This window comes from Phalacrocorax aristotelis, chromosome 3, assembly GCF_949628215.1.
Source record: "Phalacrocorax aristotelis chromosome 3, bGulAri2.1, whole genome shotgun sequence".
NCBI classification, from domain to species: domain Eukaryota; kingdom Metazoa; phylum Chordata; class Aves; order Suliformes; family Phalacrocoracidae; genus Phalacrocorax; species Phalacrocorax aristotelis.
Window position 1 is genome coordinate 64388730 of NC_134278.1, and position 13171 is coordinate 64401900.

At 39.2% G+C, this 13171-nt stretch overlaps 1 protein-coding gene across 2 annotated transcripts in view; it reads right to left on the reverse strand.

Annotated features, from left to right (window-relative positions):
• MAP3K5 (mitogen-activated protein kinase kinase kinase 5) overlaps nt 1–13171 on the reverse strand; it is a 109140-nt gene that overhangs the window by 62800 nt on the left and 33169 nt on the right. For both annotated transcript variants that reach the window (XM_075087700.1, XM_075087699.1), the window contains exons 2-3: nt 10402–10541; nt 7619–7642 (exon numbers count right to left, since the gene is read on the reverse strand). In XM_075087700.1, coding sequence (XP_074943801.1) covers nt 7619–7642; nt 10402–10541 — 164 coding nt within the window. The remainder of the gene's footprint in view (nt 1–7618; nt 7643–10401; nt 10542–13171) is intronic.

Here is a 13171-nt window from a genome sequence, read left to right on the forward strand (position 1 = left end):
CAGGCTAGTTTTCAAATGCACAATACCAGCCGTGTTCTTAAAACATGCATTTTAACATGCATTATTAGATTTTAAAAACACAGAAGGATTGAGGTACTCTAGTCTGTATAAATGTAGGTGCACAAATATGTCAGTAAGCATATGTTTGTGTACAGATCAGACTGGCTATGAAAAGTACAGCAATTACTTTTTTTTTTTTAATCACACCTATTATGTATGAAACTATAAAACCTCACTATAAAGGCAATCCCATCCCCACTTCTGAGGGATCTTGACAAACTCTGAAATTTAAAATTAATTTATGCAGGCATTTACACAAGGTCCATTGAGCTCAACTAACCCAGAACTTGGTTGGAGATTACTGCATACACAGACTTGCACAAGGATGAATTTAGTCTGCCTCCCCCAACAACTGCAAACTATTACAGCCAAATAGCTAGGACACATTTTTCAGTGCACAAGTCTAGCAGTTCCAAAGGAAACTTGAGAATGGGGGAAGTGTATGGCAGTATTTTTAATAAGCAATTAAGGAGTGTGCTGCTAGAACTCAAACTGCTCATCTTTACAATGGAGAACTGAATGGAAACTTCTGCTCAAGAATATGCTAGCACATAAGGCCACCGCACACTTTCAGGAGTGAATGGATAAACCTTTGACCCTGCTAAAACCTAATAAGCCCCGCAGTCAAAAGCGGGGAGGAATTAATGAATTTGCTGGAACTGGTTTCAGCAATTACAGGACAAGGGTGGGCAGTGACTGGCACAGGAGCCACTGTTAAGCATCAGACGACTATTCTGCAACTCTCCTTTTTTAAATAATGGAGAAAAAGTTCGGGAAGTCAGGGCCAAGAGAAAGGGTGAAGTAGCTACAGATATCCTGGAGCAAGCATTTCACTTCCTAATGTTTATTCAGTGCATTAAAAATAAATTCAAGACTGCTTGCAGGAAGGCCTTCTCAGACCTCTGGCACACTGTTTCCAAAGCCCAGGTCTTAAAAAAAAAAAAATCAACTCTGAAAAAGCATGTTTCCAGCTTTTGAAATTCTCAGAACCCAAAGTTTATCCTGGCATACTGGTCAGGCCACCTACAGAGACAGTACTGGCGTCTTCATAAATAATCCTACAGGCAGGAAAATGACTCTTCCTTCAGAGGGCAAGTGCTTGAGCCCATTACTGAGCAAGAGCTCTTATAAACTGATCCCAAGTGCACCTTCTGTAGTAAGTATCTAGTTCAGTGGAAAAAGACAGCACAAATTAGTTTACATGCATTTTTCCTGCATGTAAAAGGGAAAAAGGGGGAAAAAGAAAGCTAGCTGTATTATAGAGCCTGCTGTATATGACACGCAGTAGTCTTTGGAAGCAGTGGATAAGGAAGAACTTAACAGTAAAAGGCAGAAGAAACCACTATGTGAGAAGAAAACAGAAGAAAATAAAATCAATTCACAGTTGTTCAGAGGGCCCCCAGGGAACTGTCTTAAGGCAGGAGCTCACCTTGATCTTTGGTGGCAAGTAGTATGGGAACACAGTGGTCCTTCCCTCAGCCAGGGCATTAATTTGGTTGTTAACTCAACCTAGACGGTTATGTTTTGTGGGGAGCTCTGTAGCTCGGAAACCCCTCAAATCTGTCTGAAATTCATCAGACAGACAAAACAGGCAGATACAGAAAGAGGGTGGAGGATGAAAAAAAAGTACAAGCTCTTAAGTTTCATTTCCTTAGGAAATAGGCTGTTAAAAAACAGAAGACACCCACATGCAGTAAAGGTAAAAAATACAAGAAATTGACGTAAATTTCACTTTCCCAGCTGTAGAGTACATTAGATACTTAACAGCTGAACCTGACAAAGGCAGGCATGCAATAGCTGTGGCAAAAAAAAAAAAAAACAAACACCAAATAAAATCAAGTTATTTTGTTTACTAAAGGTGGTAGTGGAAGAAAGATAAGATAACAACGATGGCAGGACTGCTCTTGTATAATACAGTCTGTGGTCTCCCACTAAGGGGAAACATGTTTTGTCACCGACACAAATTGTAACTACAAAGTGCCCAACCCTGACTGCATTTGGGGCAGGACTGGGATGGGAGCCTGAGAGGACCAGGCTGCAGAGGCAGCAGCTGAGGAGCTGCTCCAGTGTCAGACAGCTCTAAACCTTCTCCCCTGAAGCAGAGTGTGTGACTTGCTTCTTTCTTCATTCCCAGGCTATGCAACCTCTGTCTCAGCCACTTTTACTTCCTTTCTCACTTTTCTTTGTCAAAACATAAGCCACACCAAGTTAAGTCAGAAAGGATCAGGCGGTCTTTCTGGCACACACTTCCTATCTGCTCACACACTGCTTTGCATTTTCACTTAGTGCCCATTACCTGACTTGGAAGTTTAAACATATTCCACTTATCCTACTAAAACCTGCCCTGTAACACTCCATCCCAACTCTGATATTCTCTCCGAACTCTAATTAACTTCACTCTAGATCTAAGTTTGCTGAGCAACCAAGATAAATTGTGTTTCCTTAGATCCATTCCTCTGACTCGCCATACCATGTACACTGAAAGTAAGAGGATCAAGCCATTCAAGAAAAATGGGCAGTATCTGAAGGAGTAACACCTTAAACCCAATTGCAATATTCTCAGTTATGTCAACATCCTTTAAAAACCATGAGTAGCATAAAGGAGCTTCAAAAGTGGGTGGAAACAGACCTCCTCCAATCAAAAACAGGGGCTAGAAGCTTCATTTTCCAACCCTCCTTCTTTATAGGTCCCTCATTATTTAAGGTTCAAAAGCTCAAATTACACTAATGAAAGTTACGAAGTGATTGCAGGTCACCTGAGCTGTAAACTGAAAGGCTTTACTGAAACCATCAGGGGCTGGGACAGGCCGTGAGTGTGCACACAGATAGTTACTATGGCTCAGCCTGATGCACAAGAACTCAGGACTTTAGATAAGTAAACTTGGCCTGAGCTCTCAGATCAGCTGAGCAGGTTATATCTAGGAGATATGAACATACATATCTTTGAAGGCTTTGGGCCAGCACACTCAGTACCTGGCAACATCAGGCCACCTTCTGAAAGACTATCTGTGTCATAGCTCATTTTACCTAATTGGTCAGACTAATCAGAAGACAGAAGTACTGGCTGGAGCCAGCTACACGTTCATAAATGCTTACCACAAAGTGACAAAATCGGTAATTCATTTTTGCAAATGTTTTAATTTGTTTATATTTTCTAACATAAAAATTAAACAACTCTGCAAAATTAAACAACTCCAGAGTGTGTGTAATATCAGGTTATATACACCCATAAGATTTTCTTAATAGTTCTACTGTTAATGGAATTTAAGACTATGCTGCTCCTAGCTAGACCTACTGGTCACTAGAACATTAACCACTTCCTTCTTGTTTGATATCCTTTCTCAGGTTCTGAAAAGAAATTAATATAGCAACTATTTCTATTTAAGAGATAATAAAAATGCAGAGCATACAGTTATACTTTAATGATCACAGTAAGAATACGAAACAGCCCTTCTTCCAATATCCCTCTCTAATACAGAACTGTTGCTCATGAAAGGGGCAGCCTTTTGGAAATTCAATTTGGAGACCATGTCTTATCAGAAAGAACATCATGCAATAAGGTAACCACTGTTTTCTCCCCCACAAATCCATCTGACATAGGACAGAAGATTTTTCTCTGAAGTTTGTACAGTTAAAGAAGACACGGTGCTACAAAAATGAGCATTTGAGTTCTGCCCAATTAATTCTCAGATCTTTAATTCTACTTCGAAAAAGAGACAGAAAATCTGCAAAATCCCAGGGAATCAATGGCGTGCAGTCCTCTCAATTCCCTGAGGCTCTTTATTAACACTGCTCTGTTGGAATCACTGAACAGTCAAATATCCACAAGCAGAAGAAAGCTGCCTTCAAAGACAAGTGTCAAAGAAAACAAAAATCCCCCAAAACAAAACCATAATGCTTTACTCACAGATGGGAGAATCTAGCAGAATCCCATCTACTTGCCTAAGTTTCAGGTCAGCATCCAATAAATTTTTTTTAAAAAATAAATAATAAAATCAGCTGAGGTAATAGAAATAGCCTTTAATACAGTAGGAACTGTTCTTCCTGTTGATTCTCCTTTAAGAACAGCTTTTTTGCATCTCTCCTACTAGTTCTTTTGAGAAATATCTGTTCTTATTTCAATTCTTCTGATGAGATTTTTCTTGAAGACAATTCTCTGACTGCACACGGTGTTACACGTAGCTGATGGCAAAATCCTAAACCAAGTTATTAAATCTATTCCCTCCATCCCCCAAACACAGTAAATCAACATGTGCTGATGTTTTAGTGAATACAGACTCAGTTTGGGTTCACTACAAATCCCACCCACATGAATGGAATGACAGCTTCGCTATTAATTTGAAAAGGAACATAAGCAAGCCTCGCACCTCAAATTAACTGAAGCACAGAGACTGGGTCTACTCTTTTAAGTACTTCCCATTTTCTCTGGGATTATATTCTTCCTTTATATTACCAGCAATAACATTCTATTGCAACCATGTCACATCCTAAATGCTCATTAAGAAATCAGCATACACTCTATATGGCCATCATATTCACATAGGAAGAAAAGTTCTAACTTTCTCCAAGGAAAGTATGCGCCAAATATATTAGTCAACAAATTCCAAAAAAATGAAGACGTAGTGATGTATCATAAATAATAATAAATACCACTGTTGTCATTATCAACAAAATATTTAAAGGTTATTACGTTGCACTTTTACGTACTCAGATACCAAAAATCAAACTGCCCCCAAATAATTTGTCAGCTGGGTAAGGAGTATTAAAAATATTCCATTTCCACAGTGAAAGTGACCAACAGCAAAAGACGTCCTATGAGATCTGCAGTCTTCTAGCAGTACAGAGGCTCCCAGCTTGTACAGCCATGTACTGTAACCTTTACACCAACATCTCCTTGCGACTGAAACTCTTCACAAGTAATTTCTAGAATGCCTGTGCTGCTTGGTTGACCTCAAAAATCAGATAACAGCAAAAACTAAACTTAAGCTTTCAAATATCAAAGTAACTGCCTCCTGTCAAAGTATTGCTCCCTGTAAAAATATATGGTTTTGGTATTACTGCAACATTTGGAAAAGGTCCAACTAAATAGCTGTAAAACCACATATAACAGGAAACAAGCCCATGTTATCTTTCACTGCTCTGCCTTGACAGGCTCCAGGCAGCTTATCCTAGCTATGCAACATGTATTGACTATTATTAGGAAGCACAAAAATCCAGTCAGAACAAAGAACAAAACAGTCAGTAATGGATTTTTTTTTTTTTTCCTCCCACTAGTTTTAGGGATACAAGGTTCAGGAAAAGCAAACACGAGGCATTTCAGTTAGACAGAGATATATAGATAGGTAGATACACCCACACACACGCACTTGTTTTGCAGCCTTTTTAATCCCCTGGTGCCAGGGATACCATTGTCCTGTTATGGCTGATGTTTGCATGCTATTAAAAAACATGTTCTAGAACAGCAGGACTAAACTCCAGGCTTATTCATATGTGAATTTCATTTTTTCATATTTGCAACCTCACACAATCATTCATATGACTATTTTTGGTAAGAGTGGGCATCACAGTCACAACCTTTCAAGAACCACACCTTTGTCATACCCGTTTATCCGAGAGTCTTACAATTATGAATAAACATTATTTTCATGAAGCGGGAATTATATTCAATAGTTAGGCGTGCACCAATGTGGAAAGTCTACTTCCAGGTAATTTGGCTGACAATATGCCAAAAAACAAGGGAAATAGAAAAAAAAAATCAGCTGCAGAGCTGCTATGCCAGTTTTACTGACTTCCCCGTTCTAATCCCTGGGAAAATACTTCCTCCCAAAAAAGATGTTATGTGGGTGTGCTTGAAAACATCCGAGACTCTCAAAGAACACATTCTTTGTGTGGCATACACTGAAACATTTCTAAAAGTGATAAACGACAGTTTCACAGCCACCTATCCAAATTTAAATGATAGAACAATCCCCTCTCAAACAGATGAAGGCCAAGTTATCACACCTCTCCTTGAGCCTGAGGGACTGTCATTTAAAAATAGGACAAGACGACAAGATCTCCCCTTTATTCTACTGTGCAAGTCATCTGCTGGTTTCCTGCTAACAGAGCTCCTCCCCTGTCCTCCCAGGGATATTACATTAGTCACACATCATTTTCCCTGGATCCTGGGCCACCAGAACAAAAATACAGAATGTAAATGAATGTATTCAAAGAAAGGCCTACTGTTCTCTTTCGTTTTGTGTAAAGGCCTAACTGATCATTTACCCCACTTTCATTACAGAAAGGTAAGAGATTTTTCATCTAACATGTCATTCACAGCATTCTGTGGGTCTCCAAAAAGCACTTTTTGGTTAAGAGTTTTACAGAAACTCTATATGGAACCCTCTTTGTTTGGTGGTTGGGGTTTTTTTTTTTGTTTTGTTTATTTTATCTTTAAATAAAAAACCCTACTATGTAACTTAAAATGTAGTGTTAGGGCCAAAACTTGCACGGCTTTTTAAGCCGCCTTTAGAAACTATCAGCTATAGTAGATAACTGCATCCTTTTCAAAGAATTGTGTTTGTTACAGGCAGAAGTCAGTACTTAATCCACAAATTTCACTGTTAAATAAGTAAAACAAGGAATACTGCAGGTTTTATGGCATTTTTAATACTGTGGGAAATAAAACGTGACCAATTTCTAAAATTAAATACTTCATATACCCCTTAGAGAAGTTTATTCAAATATATAGAATTCTACAGCACACACATAGCACCTCAAGATACCTGCACACCACTGACTAACTGTGATAAAATTATACCTTAGCATATACGGCTACCAGCAAGTCCTGAAATGAAGCCAAGAACAATTCAACGTGCCAGAAAATATATTCTGACATGACTGGCCCTACTGCTCTGGCACAAACCACATTGAGAAAGCTGTGCTCTCACAATCACAGGTCTGCCTCCCTTGAAACTGTGAGTGAAAAAGGGAAGGGGGATTGGCAAGGCCAACCTCAGAAACCAGAGGGATGCCAAGGTGCAGAAACCTACAATTTAATGACTTGCAGTCACAGACTACCAGGACCTGCACTGCACTAGGACTAACAGGCTCCAAGACACAACTTCCAGAAATAAACACACACACTCTCTCTCTTCATAAATAGATATTTTCATAGCTGTAGCCACATGTTTCTAAAATGAGCATCAGTTTCCAAATAACTCTCCTTTTCAATAGAGTATTTTTTAAAAACACTAAAGAACACTGTACAGAAAAAGGCAACAGAAAAAACCCAAAAAACCAAAATGACACATATAAACTGTGTGTAAAAAATATGACAGACAAGTCAAGCAAGGAAAATACCACTGATAGATGGAGGCAAGGTAAGAAAGGAGTCTAGAACCTAGCAACAAAGAGATATACACATATTTGCTGCTAGGATCTCCAGAATTCTACATCTAACTCTATAAAATACAGTAGGAGAGTGTTAAGTTATCTTATGTTTTCCACTTGAATAAACAAAATGTAACAGAAGTTTGGCATGCTTAGAATTCAACTGGCACCCGGAAGCCATACTTACATTATTCTTCTGGCAAATAATTTCCTGGAACAAAGAAAGAAAAAAATTTTATATCACTGAGTAACTACTAGGAAAGATATATCTGATTAGTATGACTTGCTAATATTAACATTTTCACGCATAGAAAACATCAGCCTTTTCCTGTCATATGCCTGTCAAATCAATATAAATCAAGTATTGTCCCAGGAGAGACAAAACAACTATGGAACCAAGCAGATCGCACCTCCTATATATACGCACGAGCACATGTAGTGCGTCCATCTGTATATACTTATACGTACGTGCACACACGTACATTCCCCTCCCTGTATAAATTTTCCAAGAGGGATGATATCCAAAAGTTGACTATTAATACACATCTACTCATATTTGAGAAGTTAAATACAGTAAGTAACATTTTGCTGCCAGCAGAAGAAACTGAAGACTAGCAAAAGCAGTATTTCTATGAGGTTCTACAATACTCCAAAACGGGTGGAAATTCACATTAGTCTAGTAAGTCTGATGCAAAGAATGTACCATCACATTTTAAATTTCAAGTTTCATAGAACAAGAAGCCAGAGCATCCATGGATTCTTGCACACTAATCTGGGTGGTACAGCCCAAGTGTGAACCACTTGTGGACAGTGACCTTGCTTTCAGGAAGATTTGTCAGCAAGTTCTGATCCCAGCAACCAATAACCCTGACAGATTTATCAAACAGTTAGGACCAGAGTGGTTTAACCTACATGACAGCATGAAAAGCAAACACAGCACCAAACCAAGGTGCCCCGTATTTTCCTTATTGCCATAAGTCAGGCTTCCATAGAACTGCTCTTCCCCCGGGTGAGGGGACATGTTTCACATAGAACTGTTGCTAGCTTTTGAAGTGTGGGCCATAAATGTTTATATACATAAATATACAAACCTATACATGTAGGTTTGGGGTGGAAGGGACCTTTAAAGGTCACGTAGTCAAATGCCCCAGCATGAGCAGGGACATCTTTCACTACAACAGGTTGCTCAAAGCCCCATCCAACCTGACCTGAATGTCCTTATAGAGGAATATTCCATCAGCAAAAGCTTACCTACATTGCTTGGTACCCCAGTTAAAATCATGTGCTGCAGTTTTGTGTTTCCTGTACTTCCATGATCATTTTCAGTTTTTGAATTCACCACCTGCTATGCAACATTAAAACTGCACACACGCTCCTGCATTGCTTCTACTCTATCTGCTGGCTGTAACAAATACAGGAACAAAAATGGCCTCAAAACATGCCCAGACACATCCACAACTTTTTTCAGGCAGTCACTAAATAACATGGAAAAAGTCTTGCTCTCTGATGACTTTTCTGCAAACAATCAAAAGCAGAAACATGGGCCCAGCTCAAAGCTAAAGAAAAGCAAAGAGAATCTTTCAGCAGGTACTGTACCTGTGGCAACTGGGACATCCAAGTCTCCCTTTGCAGAAGTGGGCTTCCACTGACATCAGTGGGAACCCTGCACATGACCGATTTGTAAAGTCCAACTCCCAAACTAGTAAAAAATCCTCCCAAGTGCCCAAGGAAGCCTGGTGCCTTGCTCCAAGTGATTTTCAATGGGAGTTGGGAATTTGGCTCCTTACCCAGTATAATGAAATTCTGCTCTACTTATACTGTAGATCACTCTACTTGCATAATTGAATTCAATCCACAGAGAGGTCTTTTGTCATTAGCAGTTTCATTTTTAGGGCTTTTATCTGTATACTCTTTGTGTTGCAAAAAGAAAGGAAATAATTGGATTGCAACCAGCCCAGTTGGCTGAGAAAATCTGGAGGGAAGAAAGTGAGTTTGTCAAGGTATGTGTGTCCCAATAGAGGGCCAAGCTGCAAACAATGGGACAGAATCAAAACCAAATATCCTGCGCTAGCCAGAAGTAGTGGAAGCAAACCCTTCACGAAGGGCAGCAGCACCCAGACTGCAGTCCGACTCTAAATTACTAAAATGCTTCTTTTCAGCAACCCCTAGAATGGAAGTGCAACAGCACAAAAACACCTCCTGATCAGAGCCAATGAATCTGAGGGAGGGAAAGTATTTGAAAACACTGCCATCCAAGTTGTCCGCCCTCCCCCATCCCCATGCAAGTTACTAAACCTTTAGCAGAGTTAGCAGGAGGAAGCGAGGATCAACTCCTTGGCTGACACAGTTCACAGCCCCATAGATTATCTTAAACCACCATCTTGCCTTAAACCAACCTACCATACTCTGAACTGTGGCCCTGAGGACCAGGCACAAGTTCTGTTTTTACTAACCCTGCTATGCCGCTGGTAACCTCCAGCACAGCAATCCTGCAGGTACCTGATGCAAACAGCTGTAACTCAGCAGGACACACCAGAGGCCATCTGGGGCCCTGTCAGGTTTGGCCAGAAAACTGCTACTTTACACAGGAGCTATAAAGCTTCAGGATTATTTTGCTGTCCCCTACACACTACCATTCTCACCTGATCGTTATTACTGTAACAATTTACACCAAACACTAGTAATGCCCTTGAATGAGAAAACCATGTATTTTAACCTTCTATTTTTCCATGAAGAGCCATTTATTTAAGTCTGTGATAAAGTCACCTAAGTCTTTCTCTTAGGAAAACTAAAGTGAGTTTTTCCAGCATTTCACTGTGGCCATGTTTTCCAGGCCTCAGAATATTTTTGCTCTTCTTTTGTGAATCATAAGTGGCATCTGTATTTCCTACAGAAAGAGAGAATCCATTTCAAGAGCTGGGCCAACTGTGCCTTCCCCCCAACACACCCCATTTTTCCATTCAAAGCTACCTTCAGTGACTGCAGAGACTCTGCGTTTGTATCACAGTAGAGGATAATGTTGTTAGCCATGCTGAAGCTCTCCCTGACTCCCAGGTGGTAGAACAGGGAAGGCTGACGGAAGGCATCACTCATCTCTACAACAGCAATATCTGCAGAAAGAAATAAAAAAAATTGTCAACGCCACACATTTCTGACAGTCAAACACTTCTACAACATGTCTCTTCACACAATTTATTTTGATAAGACAACCTCATTCTAAGTAGGAAATAAGATATCTAGAAGGATTTCCCCATTTTAGTTGTTCTGTCTGAATTCTGACTAGTCAGCAGGATGTGGTTTAGTTTTCTCCCCCCCCCCCCCCCCCCAAATGAGACCTTTATTTCCTCAGGTATAAAGGGGTAAAACATTACTAACTAAGAAAAGGCAATAGTTCATTTGGTGCCTTGGAGAATAAAATCTGGTTAATCTACACATGATGATTGATGACCTTGGGGCAGGGCGGGTTAAGGAGAGAAAAAAATTACATTTTAAGTGTATTTCCATCCTCTGGGCAAGTTACAATAAAAATTCATGCAATATATGTACTTGACTGCAGAGCATACTGTATAGATTCTGTATTAGAACTTCGGAAGAAAACAGCTGTAAATTGCAAGAAAGGCAAAAGTAAAGTTCCAATATAAGTTACCATTCAGATCTATTTTGATTCATATAGAAAGATTACAGAGGGAGGGAAAAGGACAAGGTACAGCAGAAGAAAAGGAAACGAGTATGTAAAACCATAGAAACCCACATATAAGTAAGAACTTTATTGCACAGAGAATTCTGTTCATAATAAATTTTACCTGCATGAATAAGATTAAGCACATGCTTAAATGCTTACAGAGCAACAAATGTAGTCCATAATTTCTCTTAAAACATGGGTTTCACTTGCCCAGGTTCACACCAATGTAAAAGTAAAACAAGAGACAATTACAAAGTGTCAGCAGAAATAGTTATGGCTTCTGTTATAACAGGCAGCATATTTCCACTGCAAAAGTCTTGTGGGCTCAAGAGAGCAGAATAAGAAAAGTGACTCCTCTCCACCTCTACTGCAAACACCTGTCTACCTTTTCACCCAATTACATTTTTTTCTTTTCTTTCAGGGGGGGAGAGAGGGCTAAAAAAAAACCACCAGAGAAAGGTAGTTCTGCTAAAAGCAAAACAAAAAAAGCAGCCTGGTTTCCAGTGTCTCTCCCTGCCTTCCCCTTCCTGTGGATGCTTTTATGACAGAAAAGAGAGAGCAATAGAAGCTCTGTATGCAAGAAGATTACATACCCTCAAATTCCTCTAGTCTAATTGATCTAATAAGAGATTCCGCCTCTAACCACAATTTTCACCTTGCCTATTTCCTTAGATCATCAAAACTGTAATGAAGATATTAAATAAAAGATAAGCCTTGTGGCCATGCTCTCAACTGGGAAGGCAGCAAGAGTGTCTCCAACTTGCTGAAAAGATCACCTTTGAGACATCTACTCTTCAGTCACACTTTATTGTGTCTGGCCTACAGGCTTAGAAATTATTAAAACACTGAAGAAAGGATAGATACAGAGGGATAAACAGACAACATTTGCCCATACAAGCTTAGGATCTTCAAGAAACAAGATTAAAAGAGAGAAGACTAACATGGTATAAAAATATAAATTATGTTCCCTAGAAGTTTCATAATTTGTGTTCTAAGATCTCCCTCTGTCCAATTTTACATGAATATCTACAGTATGGATCCTATCAAATACATTTTATTGAAGTAAAAAAGGCAGTGCATTGCTAAGATCATACATATGCTGACTTTCATTAATTTTAGGAAACGGAGACATCACAAAAGCCAAACAAGAGTGACAATATTGCCACTATATTTTGTTTGGGTGAAAATAAGGACCTGTTTATTTTGTTTAGGAAGTTGCCATAATACAAGCTCTATTTTTAACTACTCTTATTCATATAAAAGTCTAATCTTGAGCAACTCTAAGTCTATGGTATGCTTCTGTTACATTGAGCAGGAGGAAAATTTGCGCAATTTGCCATGACTTAGTTCTCAAATCTTGCAAGATAACGTGCTTTCACTAGAATTGCAAAACTAAGATTAAGAGAGAAGTATTACTTAAAAAAGCAAAAAGTGATAGAGAAAATACTTGAGAAATCCTGTGTTAAAATGGCAAGTTCCCAGGACCATGAAGAAGGAAAGAATAACCCTTTAAAAAAAAAAAGTGGGGGATGCATGTCTGTGCATGTTACCTTCAAGATCAGCTGGCCAAATCCATTTAACATAATTGTTAGAACAGATCCAACTCAGGATCATACTCAAAAAAAAAAAAATGTTCTTGGTCCTGTCCTACCCCTTTCACAGCAATACAAAAAACCAACCAAACGCCTTAAGTTACTTAACAGAGGAGGGAAGGATCATATGAGTAAGGAAATGTTTGTATGAAAAATTACACTAAGATACTTGTATAAACTCTATTGTGGTATTTATATTTCTTATGTAACTAAATGGGATCTCTTTCCTCTACATTTTAAGACTTCTGTGCAATCCATGCCTTCTGGATAATCTCATTTATTAAAGGAGTATCTTCCTTAGAACAGGCGTTGCTAGCCCTCAGGGCTGGTATCACAGTTTCCAAGGCGAACAGCTCAGTTCTTACTTCCAGTTCCAACAAGCCACAAAAAGTATGTGCATTTTTGGGACCAGGTGTCTATCCAATAGAAAACCTTATACCCTAAACCAACTCTTCCAACAGACCCA